Source organism: Sturnira hondurensis, unplaced genomic scaffold (assembly GCF_014824575.4).
Source record: "Sturnira hondurensis isolate 20B ecotype Veracruz unplaced genomic scaffold, ASM1482457v3 Scaffold0019006, whole genome shotgun sequence".
Taxonomy (NCBI): Eukaryota; Metazoa; Chordata; class Mammalia; order Chiroptera; family Phyllostomidae; genus Sturnira; species Sturnira hondurensis.
This window is the reverse complement of record NW_028091637.1, coordinates 170882-188061: the sequence shown is the minus strand read 5'-3', so window position 1 is coordinate 188061 and position 17180 is coordinate 170882. Positions and strand designations below refer to the sequence as shown.

Sequence of the window (17180 nt, the reverse complement as noted above, 5' to 3'; positions counted from 1 at the left end):
ACGCCAGGCCTGCTGCTGAGTCTGTGGGAGGTTCCTTTTCTTTGTGTAGGAGTTTTATGTAAAATCTCATCTTAATGTCAGGTCTTTGAAGGCGGCTCAGTAATCGGGGCCTAAGACGAAAGTAAACAGAAGTTCACTCCTCTAGCACTCACTGCCTGGTTCGCTCTCTCTCTCTGTTCCTTTCTCTCTCTTTTTCCTCCCCCCATTTCTTCCCTTTTCCTCCACCCACCCCTCTCCCCACCTCTCTGGATTTGGGGCAGTATTTCTCTCCTGAGGTATAACATCATTGCTGATTTTCCCCCCCTCTCGCAAATTCTTTATGAAGCAGAGAAAGGTTAACTTTCTAGTAGGTGAAAGCCTGGCAGAGAAGTGGTCCAAGTGGCTATCACCGATCACGAGAAAAAAAGTATCTCGATGGTACTCATTGAAAAGGACACAACATCAATTCTGCGGTGTCCTGGCAGAAAGGCATAACCGGGATTTATTGATGAGCAAACATCAGACAAACTACAAAATAACTAGCTTTTAATCTTCTAAAGTGTCCAGGTCACGGAAGCCAAGGACAGACTAAGGAACTGGTTTTCTACATTAAAGAGACATGACAATTCAATGCAGTGCAGGGACCCTGATTGAGTTGGAGACAAGAGGAGAGCTATAAAGGCCACGTCAAACAACTGGTAGCCTTTGAATATGTACACTATAGATTAGACCAGGAGTTGGCAAACGATATGTGGCCCTCGTTGCTCATTTGCTCAGCCAAATACTTGGTCGTGCCTTCAGAGTCTGCATAGGGACTTCTTTTCAGCTGTTGTAAATGGAGATCAGAGCTCAGGCTCCGGGTAATCTTAGCTGCCCTCCTTTTCTCTCCCACCTACTCACTGCCCTGGAATTTTCCACTCCTTGCTCCAAGTACACTGGGTTATGGATGGCAGATGGCAGGGAAAACAGAGTGAGAACAATTCCCTAAATGATAAATTTAAATGGCAGTGTAAAGACATTTTAAAAATAGGCTGAATTTGTGAACACCATAGTCTGCATGGGCCCAATCAAATTACATCAGGACAACACATGTAGGATAAGTGATGCTAAGGAAAGCCTTGACTGTTAAGGGTTTCACTCTACCCTTTTCATGGCGACGATGACTCATTTAAACTGGTCACGTGCTCAGTGATGCGTCGTCTTTACTAGGAAGCTTCATCTAACCTCAGAGATTGTGTTGATGGTCCCGTCCACGGGGGCTAACTCACTAGGTGACTATCAGGCAGCCATTACGAAGCATAACAAAAGAACTTTTAAAGAGATGAAAAAGTGTTCTCAATATATTTCGTTTGGTGGCGAAAATGATATGTGTAGCCGATATAAATGTTTCAGAAAATAGAGGCAAATGTGTATGAAGGGACTGAAAAGACTATCTTTTGGTCATGGGATTACACATAATTTTATTTTTGTGTGTATGTTAAAGGGAAATCGTTTAAAAATGTACGCTATTAAAGGAAAAATTAAAATGGAAAAACAAAGAACATTGTCTGCCCCAGCGTTTGCTTCCATTACTAAACTGTGAGCCCCTAGAAGGAACGCATCGTGTCTTAGTCATTCCTGACCCCTTACCCTCTAGCCTGGTGCTCGGCACAGTTTGTGCGCCATCAAGATTCATGAAATCGAAATATCCTTCTGGTAGTTTCATAATTTCTTTAAGAAGTTTTATAATCATAAGGAATAGCTTAGATAATTCATGATGAAGAGTTCAACCCCAAACCTTCACCCCGCTCTCCAAAAGCTATCATTCAAAATTATTTATTTTAATCCTATTATGATTATCAGCAATATTTTAGGCAAAATGATTTTACTTCCAAAGCTTGACTTACCATTTTCGGGCAACACCAAAAAATAACCTGATATAAAAGATGAGAACTCAGCTCACTGCTGTCTACCTTCTCATCCCACACTTCATAGTTACGTTGTTTAGCTCCCCTATTATAATTTTACAAGATAAAATTAATAACAAAAACATACGTTGAGAAAATTGGATAAATACTAAATGCATGGCTCATTGGGATTTTCCCAAGTGAACAGACCTAAAGAATAACCCCCCCACCCCCAGGTGACTAGACGGGATGTTATTATCAGCACCTCAGGGCCTCCCTTGTGTCCCCTTCACAGCCACTAGGCGGTGCCCTTCTGAAAGATAACCACAGTATGGACTGTATTGCAATCAGTCAGCTTTGCCTAGTTTTGAACTTTCTCTAAACAAAATCACACCATGTGTGATTTTTTGTGTCCGGCAGCTCTGCTCAGCTTTGAANAATGTGTATGAAGGGACTGAAAAGACTATCTTTTGGTCATGGGATTACACATAATTTTATTTTTGTGTGTATGTTAAAGGAACATCTTTTAAAAATATACGCTATTAAAGGAAAAATTAAAATGGAAAAACAAAGAACATTGTCTGCCCCAGTGTTTGCTTCCATTACTAAACTGTGAGCTTCTAGAAGGAACGCATCATGTCTTAGTCATTCCTGATTCCTTACCCTCTCAGTTTGTGTGCCGTCAAGATTCATAAAATTGAAATATACTTCTGGTAGTTTCATAATTTCTTTAAGAAGTTTTATAATCATAAGGAATAGCTTAGAAAATTCATGATGAAGAGTTCAACCCCAAACCTTCACCCCGCTCTCCAAAAGCAATCATTCAAAATTATTTATTTTAATCCTATTATGATTATCAGCAATATTTTAGGCAAAATGATTTTACTTCCAAAGCTTGACTTACCATTTTTGGGCAACACCAAAATATAACCTGATATAAAAGATGAGAACTCAGCTCACTGCTGTCTACCTTCTCATCCCACACTTAATAGTTACGTTGTTTAGCTCCCCTATTATAATTTTACAAGATAAAATTAATAACAAAAACATACGTTGAGAAAATTGGATAAATACTAAATGCATGGCTCATTGGGATTTTCCCAAGTGAACAGACCTAAAGAATAACCTCCCCACCCCCAGGTGACTAGACGGGATGTTATTATCAGCACCTCAGGGCCTCCCTTGTGTCCCCTTCACAGCCACTAGGCGGTGCCCTTCTGAAAGATAACCACAGTATGGACTGTATTGCAATCAGTCAGCTTTGCCTAGTTTTGAACTTTCTCTAAACAAAATCACACCATGTGTGATTTTTTGTGTCCGGCAGCTCTGCTCAGCTTTGAATTTGTAAGATTCATCCATATGGTTGCAGATATAATAGTTCATTGCCTACTGTATAGTACTTTATTGAACAATTACTTCTCGATTTGTTTATTTATTGCCCCATTAATGGGCATCATCAGTTTGAGATTTTTATAATAATGCTTCAGTGGGTACCTATGTATATGTCTTTTGATATATTTGTGCTCATATTTGTATTTCTGTTGGACATAAACTCAGACGTGAAATTGTTGAATCGCAAAAGATAGGTATGTTTGGTAGATACGGATAAAACTTTTGTGCTCATCTACAGTATAGGAGAAGGTAGGGTGTCCCATATCCTCTCAAACACTTAGGGCTGCCAGTGTTGTTAAGTTACATTCTGATGAATGTAAATGCTATCTAATTCTGATCTTAATTTGCATGTCCTTCACGAATGCATAGAACACCTTTTTACATGGTTACTGTCTATTTCGGTGTGGAATTCTATTTTTTCACTCCAAAAACTTTTATTGAACATTGTACTTTTAATATATACATGTGCATGGACACAGTTAGGCTGTCTGAGTATTTTTCAAGGCAGAATGTATATACCAGAACCTTAGCAATGTTCTGATCACAGCCATGGCTGGTTATGGGCATTTTTTCCTTTCTGCTCAATGAAAATTTTTTTTATAGTTAGTATGTACAATTTTTCCTAATTTTAAATTTTTTATTCAGTTTTAAACAGTGTGTTTTCACTGTTGCCTATGAAGTTCATCAACTACTTTGACTGAAGAACAGGGAAAATAATGGCTGGGTTCATGTTTATCTTGTAATTCCATTTCAGTTGTCCCAGCAAATATTCAATAATTTTCCAGTATGGATGTGTTAAAAAATACTCATTAGGGTTTTTTCCCTTCAAAATACTCTGTTTTATTTAAAGTATCTGAACTCCTCTTGAATTTTAACAAAAATCCTAGATATCATTTTGTAGAACAAAAGCACAAGTCTCCTCAACAGATTAATATTTCCTTGCCAACACCTTCAAAGAGGTGAGGAATGTTCTCTGCAATCCCAGCTTCTCCTTAGGTATTTATGTAATTTCAGTTAAGAAATTTTGTAAATCCTTTTCTAGATAGCTAAGAGGAATTTTAGCTAAGAGGAATTTCCAAAAGAGGAATTTTATTTTTAAAGTGCTTAAAAAAGATTTTATGCATTTTGGGGTGGTCTGCTCTTGTTGATTTGTAAAAGTTCTTTTTTTTTAAAGATTTTATTTATTTATTTATCTTTAGAGGGGAACGAGAGAGGGAGAGAAACATCAATGTATGATTGCCTTTTGTGCATCCCCTGCTGGTAGTTAGCCTGCAAGGAACCGGCCTGCAACCCAGGCATGTGCCCTGACTGGGAATCGAACAGCGATCGTCTGGTTCGCAGGTCCGTGCTCAATCCACTGAGCTACGCCAGTCAGGGCTTGTAAAAGTTCTTTATATATGCTAGATAAGAGATAAGACATCCTTCATCAGATGTTTGCAACTATTTCCTCCCATCCGGTGACTTGCCTCTTCACACTCTTCATAAATGTCTTTTGGTAAACAGTAGTTAAATTTAGCAATCTTTCTTTTATGCTTGGGGATTTTTGTTTCACGTTTAAGAAACCTTTGTCAAATCCACAGTCATAAAAATATTCTCTTTTGTTACCTGTTGGAAGCGTTATTGTTTTATTTTTCACATTTAGATCTAAATTTATCTAGAATTCATTTTAATGTACAGTTTTCAGAGTTTAATGTTGATGTGACGCAGTCACACCTATTGAGAATATCAGCATTTCCCTGTTGCACTGCAGTGTCAGCTGTGTGTAAAGGGACCACATGTACATGGGCCTATTTCTACACTCTCTTCTGTTCCATTGGCCTATTTGTCCATTCCTGAGCCCATACCATACTTTGCTCCTTACTGCAACTTTATAATACATCTTGGTATCTGTAACACAAATCTTCCAAGTTTGTTCTTATTCATGATGGCTTTTGACTAGTTTTAGTTCTGTATTTCTACTAATTTTTTTAGGATAAGCTTGTCATTGTTCAAACGCACACACGTACACACAAACACACATCTCCTGGGGTCTTTACTGGGATTGCACTGAATCTTTAGACTAATTTTGGTACAATTGGTATGTCTATGATATTGGGTCTTGAAACCGTCACCATTGCATATCCTTCCATTATTTCAAACAATCTGTAAATTCTCTTGCTAATGTTCTGTAGTTTTCTGGGTGGTAGCATTGCCCATTCTAAAGATTTATTCTTACTCTGATATTTTTATGAGCTCTTTAAATATTTTATTTTATAATTACTAGCCATGACACTTATCAGTGAGCACTGATTTTGTACCAGGATAATTTACTCAAAAAACATTTAACAAGTGACAAAGTGACATTACCTAATTATTTCTCTTATCTTTGGGCCTTGTGATCAGCACGGCTTTTACTTTCAGTGAGTAGCAGGGAATACTTCATCCCTTAACAGTTTATGCTTCAGAATCACTGACAATATAGTGGGTGGATCAATAGAGAATAAGCTCAATTATCTAACAGATTCTTCTAATGTCAAAGTAGGTTAAGCCTTAAGCATTCGCTCATTTCCTAAAATTTTCATCAGGAGTAGAAGAAACATGGGCAAATATTAATTAAGGAGAGACTGTGTTTATTTGACACATGCTTGTCCTTTCGCTCTGCTGAAAGATGGGTCATGAAGAAGAACGGCAATTATACGCCTCAAGACTGGGTATAAAACAGCCACCACAGGGTCTGGCACATTGTACCTCTTCAGAAAATCAGAATCCCTGCTCTCTGCTCCCCAGGCTGTTACTGCAGCAGCCTGTTACAACTGCTGAGTCCCAACATGCCACTTCAGCAACTCTGCCGCAAGCAGTTCTTCCAGTCCCTGGCCCCTGTTCTTCATTGCTTCTGAACTTCCTAACGGATTTGGCACGTTGCGTTTACTGCCTGGTATTCTTAAAACTCTTTCCACATATTTCAGCCTCTCTCTTCCAAACTGGATCATAAGCTTCTTGAAGGAAGGTTGAAGATTTATGCTTTTTTGAGTTCACCATAGACTGGATCGCTCATGGCTTAGAGCCCCACATTCTCATTTCACATCGCCCATGCAAGGAAGCTGGTAAGAACCATCTCCTATTGCAAGGTTCAAAACTCAAAGTGACAACTAGGATTAAAGCCATTAAGAGAACACAAATTAACAGGCTTTAGAGAGATGGCTGTGGGGTTACAAATATTGACAGAACATTGGTCTAGGAAGAATGCTTATTTGATCGAGGTAGACATCCGCATCTCCTACTGCCCCATGACAGCAATCTTATAACTCATTAATTTTCTACTTAGGTATTTAAAGACAAGGGTAAGTATGTGTCTGCATTCATACCTTGCCTCTGTGACTTACTGATTGTAAAGCATTGAGAAAGTTACTTTACTTCTCCAAGCTTTAGTTTTGTCATCTGAAAAATGTGGATAATCAATTCTGTATCAGTTAGGAGGTTCAGAAATCAGAATCATTCTAAATATTTCAACAGAGGGAATCTACTGTAGAGAGTTGGCTTCCCTGACGTTGTTGGAAGGGTGAATGAGCAAAAAGAGAGTAGAGAGGAAACATCACTGTAATCCTGGCGGGAAGGAGCTTCTGCCCTTGGAGCTGGGTAAACAGAGGGAAGTGGGGTTATCAGAACACAGAAGCCCAGAGAAAGAGCTGTGAGGAGCCACAGGGAGCCAGGGCTCTGACTTTGGATATGGGGCACTCCCAACAGCTGCAGGGGGTCACTGAGAAGACCTGATGATGCTGGGAGTGCCTGGAAAGGCTGAAGGCTGTACCATTTGGGGCCGTTTGACACGGCACTTCCTACTGGCAGAAGTAACTGCAATCAGCTGGCAAGGAGGAGGTTTGCAGAGTATAGAAGGCACATTTGGAGCGCAAAGGCAATAGCATAATAACTTATCTATTTGATAAATGTGATAATAATAGTGCTGAAACCTTCGGTTTGCCTTAAGAATTACTTAGAATATTGTTATTGAAGCATTTATCACAGAGAATGTAGCCTAAAAGCAATGAATGGTTGTTAATTATTATTATTGTAATGGTGTTTTTCATTGTTGTTTGTATTTTTAACTAAATGAGCTATCAGTCTTAACTGACTATATTAGTACTAATAAAATCTGATAAGATGGATCTGTTTGGGACTATAAAATGGAGTTTCAAACATATACGTGCAATTTAGACTCAAGTCATTCACAGACACTAAGGGCACACAGCGCAGAGGAAAAACAAAGCACCTGCCCTTTCAAAATCGACCCCCAGGTAAATGGTTTCTTCTTCATCTGTCCAGACAATGGAATTCTTTGACTTTACAGACTTTCATGGCTAATCTATACATAAATTACAGTGTTTGTCACTGATATCTTAAATAGTGCTTTTAGACTCTTGCAGTGGAAACCAATATATATCTCTATTGTGTTTTCGGACAGAGCAACAGTGTGGCAGGCGCTCGTTCCTTCTCCTGACATAAAAGAATAATTTCCCTCACCACCAATCAGCATGGTGCAGATGGAGAAGATCTTTTCCGCATCGGTATTAGCAGAGACGTTCCCGAACCCAACGCTGGTGAGGCTGCTGAGGGTGAAGTACAGGGCTGCAATATAGGCACTTCGGATCGACGGGCCCCCCAAGGTGTTGTTGCCGTAGTATGGAGACTCCAGTCTCTTTCCCAACTCGTGGAGCCAACCTGCAGTAGAAGAAAGAACGAGAATCTAAACCCATAAGGTAAAGTCCCATCATTTGCACGTGGTGCTAATTATAACAAACATTTAGGGGATGCACAAATTGCCTAGAAGAAAGAGGTTTAAAGAAGATTAAATGTAAGGAATTAGATTTCATTGCTATAACAGCAAAAACAGCACTTTTATGCAACTGTTCTATATAATACACACAGCAGAGAACTATGCATTCAAGAGTGGATTGGAGGCCAAAGCTAAATAGGTGACTGTAATGCAAAAACTACCTGTGCAGATGGAAAATAGCATTGGTACGCTCAGTCCCTGTGCTGTATATTTCATCAGTGGTACAATTCATATTTCAATGGAAATTTTAAAGAACAAAGGGGTCAAGCACCTATTTTTAAACCCTACACGATGATAAACAGGAACGGCCACAAGAATCCAGACTTCAGGCAGGTGAGATGGGCTTTAATTCTATTCTGTACAACCTTTCCCCACTTTGCTCACTTGGGCTGTTATCTAGTTGTCTTATAAGTCTTAGCTCCCTGTACCTTCCCAAGGAAGGCTTTTCTGCAATCTCACTCTACGATGTGAGGATAGAGAGGGAAAACTGCACAGGCAAGAGGTACCTATCAGAGTATTGGATGCCCCTCCCTGCCTGTGTTTTATGATACTGTGTTTTTTGACACATATGTATATATGTGTCAAAACTTGTCAAATTGAATGATTTAAATATGTGCGGTTTATTGCATGTCAATCATACTGTCATAAATCTGTAAAAAAGCAATACTAAAAAGATGGGAAGCAGTCAGTATAATATTAATGATAATAGAATGGGAACACAACACAAAGACCGCTTTTAAATCCTTTATTGGAATTATTGCCCTTTAAGATTTTATATTTTAAGGCAACACACCCTCCCTCTTCCTCTCTCCGTATGTCTCCCTGTTATAAAACATGGTGAAAGAAGGGGAATCATCAACTCAAGGAACGTGTATAAAGGACCCATGGACAAGGACAAGGGGATTCAGTAGGACTGACTGTGGAAGGTGGGGTCGGGTAGGGCAGGGGAGAGGAATGTCGGGGGAATGAGGACAACTGTAATTGAATAACAATAATAAACAAAACAAAACAAAACACGGTGCCAATTCAGCTCAACCTACAGAGTTCATAAACCTTTAGTTAAGGGGCCACTAAGACCACTACTTTCTTATAAACACTTCATTTAATGGCTACTCCAGAAAGATGAAAAATCATTACACTTTTTAAGTAGTAATAATGCTATCATTATCAACAAAAGGTATAGATAATGGAACCATACTAGATAATTAAAATGCAAATTTGAAACACTGGGAATTCCTTGAGGCCAAGGAGAAATGCTTAGTAGCAAGTACTGTGCTTTATTCGTCCTGTCTCCCTAGAGAAGTGTTTCTCAGACTTTATATTGCCTCAGAAACATCTAGAGGGCTTGTTGAACAGAGCCAGCTAGCCAGGTCCTATTCCTGGAATTTCTCAACCAGTACAGAGAGAGTTTGGGGAGGTAGGTTGAGAATTTGCCTCTATAATAGGTTCCGAAGCTGCTGATTTAGGGGAGGACACTTTGAAAACTATTGCTCTAGAACAAACATTCTCAATGTTGGCTGTAGCTAGAAAAGCTTTAAAAAATACATTGTCCCAGTGCCACCTCCATGAACTGAGTCAAGATTTCCAGTGCCAAGCCCAGGTATGGGTGTATATTTTTTAAGTCCCCAGCAGACTCCAGCATGAAGAGAGCATTTAGAACTGCTATTCCAGAACTCAGCAGAACACCTATTGGTTCTACAATAGTAGAATTTAATACATATTATTTTTAAAAAGTGAATGCATTAATGAATGGATAAATGACTCTTGGCCTTTGTGATAGTATGAGATAATGGGACAGTATTGGTGCAATACAACAACACATGTACATTTGTAAATTTGCACTAATTTATTCACAAAGTACAATGACTGTTTTTGGATGCTGGAGAAAAATTATAAACTGTGAAGTTACACGTTATTAAAGATGATGTCAGTTATACTGGCTGTAAAAGTTTTATAAAGGAATAAACTCTAGATTGGAACACGGATTTAAATCTGGACTCTCCGTTTATAGAAAGTCGGAATGACCAACTTCACTTGCAGCTTCACTTTTCTCATTTGTGAAACCAACTTTATTTAGCTTCCCTGTTCTCATTTGTAAAAATGGAAGCTACTATTCAACTGATCAGGCTGCAGTGGGACTCAATGAGACGCCACATGAAGAATCGGCCAACCACTGTCACTGGCGGAGGGCTAGTGCACGGCATCTCTTTTCTCCCTCTTTCTTCTGTTACTTCAATTGGAACAGAGAGAAAACACAAGACCAGGAATGAATTATGATGGAAAAAGAAGGTGGTGACGAAATGTGCACAGAAGAACCTCACGTGATACAAAGTAGCGTTTCTCACTAATAGAAATGAGAGGGCCCAAATCCAGGTGACATTAGTTTTTAAAATTTGAGGAGTATCACACCCATTTTAAATCTAAAGGAAACATGGTCCTTAGAACAAAGTACATGTGGGAACATACGTGTGATTTGGTACACAGCTTAAGGCCTCTGTCAGTCCTTCCATAAAAGTTTGGTCTAAAGACCCAGAGAAGGGAGCTCTGCGCTAGAATTTTAAGTGAGGGGATGGAGGCAGTGATAACATACGATTGGTAACTGGGTTACATCTTCTATGGAAAAGATTTAGAAGTGAAGATGACTTCTCCAAGATTAGTTGAAGAGATATCACTAAGACAGATCAACTGTGCATATTAAAAATATAATCATGTATGTATACGCACTATAGGAAGAGAGTTAAGACATTTTTCTACAGTGAAATCAAGAAGCAGAGATGACATTGAAATACACTGTTATACTCAGGATGGAGATTTCTGAAGAACAGTGCTCCTACACACATTTGACCTACGTGCTGACCGGTGTGAATACCCATAGGATGCTGAATGGCCCAGCCTTGGCTCTTTCTGGTATGTCTTCTAAGCTGTGCTCTGAAAAGGTATCTTATCATTTCCTCTTGACAAAGAAGTCATTAGAAGGACTTTTCCCTTTGCCCCATATTGGTCATTTCTGCTGATCAGTGGGATGTCTGAGCAGCTGAAAAATGTTATTTTGCCTAGAGAGTAAATATTGTGTGACCTAATTTTTGTTTTAGTTGATGCATAGATGGAAAAAAGAAAACATTATAAAGCCACTGCTTCCTCTCAGCTGATCAGCTATAGAATTAGATCATGAATTAACAACTGGATCCATCTGTTGATCTTGAATTGAAGTATTCTGACTTATGGCACCTAAACTTTTCTTATTTAAAAAATAAAAGCAAACAATCATGACCAGTACATTTGGTTAAACTCCTTAATCAGAACAAAAGTGAAACACTAAAAAATTTTTTGAACCAAGTCAGTTTTTATATAATTTAATTTCCTTGAGAAAGTAGGATAAAATTTCATGTGAAGGCATAGAGATACTATTCTCATTCAATCCTTGTTCATTTACATATGTGCAAAATGTCTCAGAAGTGATTCAGGGAGCAAAACGCAGACAAACGGCAGACCTGCTTTTGTTTGATGATTCTTTTCTGTCTAGCCAACTGTTCTATTTTCAGAAACATCTTGTTTTTTAGGAAGCGCTGCTACTAAACTGTGTTAGAACCGATGGAGCAGAAGCAATAATGATGATTAAAAAATCTGGTAACATGGAAAGGAGGTAACACCCACAAATCCGGGGATTGACTCCGTGGGCTAAATAAAACTTTTTCACAGACAGCTCATCTGAAACGAGAACACATGTCCCCTTGTCACAAGACACCATGTCGCTGTACTGTACAAAAGAAGCAATTTAACCAATTTGGAAACCAGTCTTTTTTTACGCCCAAGAAACTCGTCCATAAATGAAGGGATGTCCTAGAACACTGTCTGCTTCTGCTCAGTCCTTTTCCCCTAAAGTACATTTTGAAGGAAAAAGCACACCCAACATAAAGCAGAATCTAAATATACCAAATACACTGCCATCTGTAAATAACAAAAGCTATAAAATAAGCCTGTCGTTACAAAAATAGGTTAGATGAATAAACCAGAGTAGATTTGTGAAATGAATATCAATTTCAAAGACAAAATGACTCTTAATGATCACACCCAGGACGGCCTATAATTTAGCATGATAATTTAATCCATTGCACACTTATCTTTGGCTCAGTATTTTGTTTATTTACATGCTTTACATACTTTTTAACACCAAACGGGAGTTTCTCATTATTTTACTCACTAGGTTTCCTACAATAATATACTTACTTTTACTGTGCATACGTGTGCACAGTTCCTACAGGTATAAGCTGCTTTATACAACAGATATGCCCTTGAAAGGTTTAGTTTATATTGGCAGTTGGTAAATGTCAAGTATATTAGATTTAATGAGAGGAACAGAAACATGTTATTTAAGGAAAGCCCATGGCGAATCTCTTTGGTCATAAAAGATGCTTCAGTAATATGAAAAACCATTCAGTAAAATACAAGCTTCTTAAATCAGATCTATATATGTGTGTAAAGGTGTGTTTGTGTGAATAGACAAAAGACAGGAATGGCGCATGCAAAATCACATCTATAATTCTAAATGGCATTTTACTTCATTTGGTATGAATGAACCCTGTTGTAACAGGGTTTAGCTGGCAGCAAGAATAGAGTCCATGTGAGGATTTCCTCGTTATTAGGCTGGCACGCCGTTGGCATTTCCTTGAGTTCTCCCTGTGTTCCAGGCACACTGCCAAGATGGTACCTCTTCCACCTCATTTATGTGCACTAACCCTATAGCATAGGCACAACTATCATCCGTATTTTAACTCTTTATTTCATTAATCATTACAGCGATTTAGAAATTATTATCCACCTTTTAAAGATGAGAAAACTAAGGTTCAGAGAGATTAAATAACCTGTTCAAAGTAGCAGTGTCAGGATTGTTATCCAGATCTGCGTGCTGTTAGAGACCAAGTTCTTGACCACTCTATCATAGTGCTTCACATGCTAGGTTAACAGACCAAGGTCACTGGTGCTGCAGTATAAGCGGATGCCTTTATAAGCAAGGGGCCACTGAAGTGTTGGTTAGAGTAAGTATCTTTAGGGAAGAGTGGGGCAAGGACACAGGAAAGGGGAGACAGCCAGTGGAGTATGCCTAGTCAAGTTATCAGTAGAGGCAATTGGAACTGAAAGCCACTGGGAACCTCTGGGCCCAGTAAGGAACATGTACCCTGTGGGAGTGGAGGAATTTATGCACAAACTACCAGTCATCAATAATTGATTACTTCTCCTAGGAAGCATTCATTTCCCACCAGTGCCGTTCCTACTCATTAGCAGAAGAGCCTTCCACAGCTTGGGACAATGCCTCAGGCCTAGACACAGATTTTAGGCATGAGGATCATATGGATTGAGGGGACTTGGTAAAGTACCAACAACATTTGTAACAGCAGCCAAAACATAGGAAATGCCAAGCATTTTGCTAGGCTTTCATCTAACATTATTTTCATCCAACTCCCACAGTAACTCTGGAATTTTTTATTTTGTTTTGTTTTAACTGATGGCGTCCCACAGAGAAGTTGAGAAATTCTCTCTTCTTTTAGAAACAGTGAGAACCGAGAGAGGCAACTCTATGATCTATAACTCTCTAACTTAAACACTCATGATCTGTTATATTATACTACACTGCTTATAAAGAGGAAATCATTTAAAATGTTCATTTTAATTGTGCTTCTCGAAACCATTATTAGTAAGTTTGCTTTTCCAGTGCCCACTTTTGCTTAGGGTGAGAGAATGTGTCTCCAAAGCACAAATTGTATCAGAGAAAACAAGAATTATTCAAACATATTCCACAATGCGGACATGGGATAACAAGTTATTTAGAATGTGAATATTACTTCAACAATGATTAAGATGTTTCTAATGTAAATTCCAAGTATAGAAAATACCACAGTTAACATATGCTTCCTTTCCTTCCATCATCTTGAAGAACTACTTAATCCCCTTTAGACTGCATTAGGGTAAGGCATAGAAAAACATTGTGATTTTGGGGAGTCATTAGGGAGGGGGTGGCTGGCTGGGAGAGGCCAAGCAATGGGAAACAATGATTGTTGTGGGTGGGGTGCAATGTGAGAACTTCTCTGGTCTCTTCAGCCTTCCTAGCAAGGGGTGAAGTGTTGACTGCTCAGTTACAGAAGTAATTGAGAGACAGTAAGATAAGTGTTAGCAGTCTGAGTGTGTGCATGGGCTTATGTGTGTGTGTGTGTGGCAAGGGGGTGGTGACAGTGTCCCAATTAAGACCCAAAGCATTTGTGAGGTGTTGTATTTATTGTTACACTCAAAAAGAGTTGATAACCCTGAACAAAACACCACAAAGAGCTTGAGATTTAATCTCTATTTTCCCCTAAAATATCTACACTCTATAGCATTGCTATGTAACACACTTATTTCCATTCTTTAAGGTTTACTTGGTGCCTGCCACTATAACTTTCCTGTCTGGTTTAAACATACATTGTGTTGAGATCATTTTAGATTAATACAAAAGTTGCAAAGAGTACAAAGAACCCCTGCCTCTCCTTTACTCAGCTGTCTCCAATGTCAATATCTTAACCTTTGTCAAAACTATGAAATTAACACTAGCGTATTACTGCTAACTAAACTATGAACTTTCTGTGTTTTAATTTAAGAAATAGAGAAAAGGAGAAGTTCAGCGTCTTTGATTCCAAAACATACGCTCAACCCTCCACCCTGCTTCCATGTTACAGGATGTGACCATGGATAAGACCAGGTGGGCACACGGTGGTAGTGGTACTTGATATGGACGTGCTGATTGCATTGAGGAGGAGGCATCAGTAAGTGTGGGGTCCCAGTTTGGACAGGAACTTCATTACTTAGACTTCCCACTAAGCTCACACTTAGATTCTCCTAAAGCAAGAGGTATCTTCCATTTCTGAAATCGTATAACCCATTTAATATGTTAATATGTTGAGGTAAAAGTCTGAAGCCAAATAATTACATAACCATGAGTTGGGAGTGATGGGCCTTTCAGTAGAAGATGAGGGTCCTAATGCGAGTCTTGCCACTAACATGAAGTAGATCCTTTATGCATCAGGTAGCCTTTTTGGTCTTCCATTTTTCAAACTTGAATGTGACTTGATTGGACTGAGTAATCTCTAGGTTCTTTTTCAGATCTAAAGTTTTATGAGATAAGATTCTGTGATGTTCCTTCACAAATGGTTGGGTTTTTAAAAGCAAAATGTTTGTATAATAACCCGATTCTGTGAATTCATCTTTTATTTGTTTTTAATTATTTGAGTCATGATCCCCCAGCAAATATTGATGGGATAGGATGGAAGGTTTTCACATTTGGATGCATGTATCACTTCTGCTCTATTTCCACTGAGGAACAATTTTTCAGAGCAAGGAATATTATGTGCTATTAGTACTGTCCAGGAAAAAAAGTGGCAATTCTGCTAAAACCAGTCCAGACTTTGCCAGTTGTCTAGAATCTGCTTAAATTTGAAGTTTATATAATTGAAACTTCCTGAATATTGTTTACTAATATATAGCATTTCACTTAAGCGCAATACTTAATTGAAAGATTATACACTATTACAAACTGCCAAAATAGGCCATCATCATACATACCAAAAAAACAAAACAAAAATACACTAGAAAGAATGAGAAATGTGAAAAAGACCCAAACCAGAGTTAAACAGCTACTGTAGAAATTTCTGATTAATCTTAAGAAAAGGCAGAACAGGCCATCTGTTTTCAGCCATTGAGGGAACTTTCAAATGCCTCTCAAATCTTAGCTAAAAATAGAGAAAATTCTAACAAAGATTAAGTTCATGGCTACATTAGCAGAACATAAACTATGAGCTATTTGCATCTAACCTTCCTATCTAAAATGCTTATACAATTCACTGTGTTTTCAGATCTGTGCCTCAACAGAGACTCATCTTTTTCCTGAATAATTGCTGTTGTCTCTGATGGCTTTAATGAGTTTATGGGACGTACATTCACCCATGCACTTGGAGTACCAATGAAAAAAACAACTTGTCCCTGAGTAAGAAAGTTCTAACCCAAAACACTCATCACTTGTATCTACATCAAAACAAAAAACCTGTTTCACGAAGATAACTTGGGATAAAAATAATTATTCCTGCCAAATCATTTTATTTTATTGGTATGCTTAAGTTTAGTTTCATTATCTGTACCCCATCTCCTGTTTGTCCTCTTTTTCCCCTCTCAAAGGTTGGAAGTTGGTGCAAACCTAGGTAAGGAAAATGAATTGACAGGTCCCAGATTTACAAACCATTTCTCAGCTGCTTTAGTAGTTGCCTGGAAGTCGTTTCAGTGAGGACAGGGATTTTACATCTATTAAAAAGGAAAATTCAAGTTTCTCCAGTTTGCAGAACTTCAAATTAAAGTTCCATGTACATTTCTCCAAATATGTTAAAGGAGATACATTTTCTAACATCTCAATTATAAACGTAACACTAAAATAAATTAGACCACATTGTGTGCTGGAAGGTTGTATTGAAGTACACCATTAAAGAGTCCTCTGGAACTTATTTACCTTCACTTGGTATGGAAACTGCTTTAAAGGTATTTTCTTTGAATTTTTAGGAAATGCCCAAGTCTCAAAATGCAACACCAACGTTGAGGTATCAGCCTTTGTTCTCCTTCAGAAGAGCTGATTCTGACTCATATGGCTAGCAATGCATCTAAAAACATATAACTAACTTTGATGGCTTAGTAGGGTGTGGAACACAATAAGTAGTGGGGGTTTACATGAACATTCCAAAATAAGTTTTTAGCCAGCGGGTGGCTGAGTGATTGGATTCGAGGGAAACACGGCAATGGAGATTTTCAGAGAGAGACCTAAATTTTTAACAGTGAGAAGTACGTAGAGTGCAGAGAGACAACAAACAGAGGAACAAGAAGCACAGGAAGAGTGCATAAGAGAAACACGACAACAGAGAAATGCGTCAACTCAGGTAATGCAGTACATCCCGGTAAACTCAGAAGGCAAACAATGTAGCCTATGACAGTGCTACTTAATAGTTGCATAATGTTGGGCAAGTTACTTAAGTGAGAGCATGACAGTAACTCACCTCATAGGTTGTTGTGAGGGTGACACAGTTCTCATAAAGTGCTTAGTAGAA

At 38.5% G+C, this 17180-nt stretch overlaps 1 protein-coding gene across 1 annotated transcript in view; it reads right to left on the bottom strand.

Annotated features, from left to right (window-relative positions):
* Nucleotides 1-17180, bottom strand: part of KCNH8 (potassium voltage-gated channel subfamily H member 8) — a 223862-nt gene that overhangs the window by 62936 nt on the left and 143746 nt on the right. The window contains exon 8 of the mRNA XM_037070746.1: nt 7755-7952. Coding sequence (XP_036926641.1) covers nt 7755-7952 — 198 coding nt within the window. The remainder of the gene's footprint in view (nt 1-7754; nt 7953-17180) is intronic.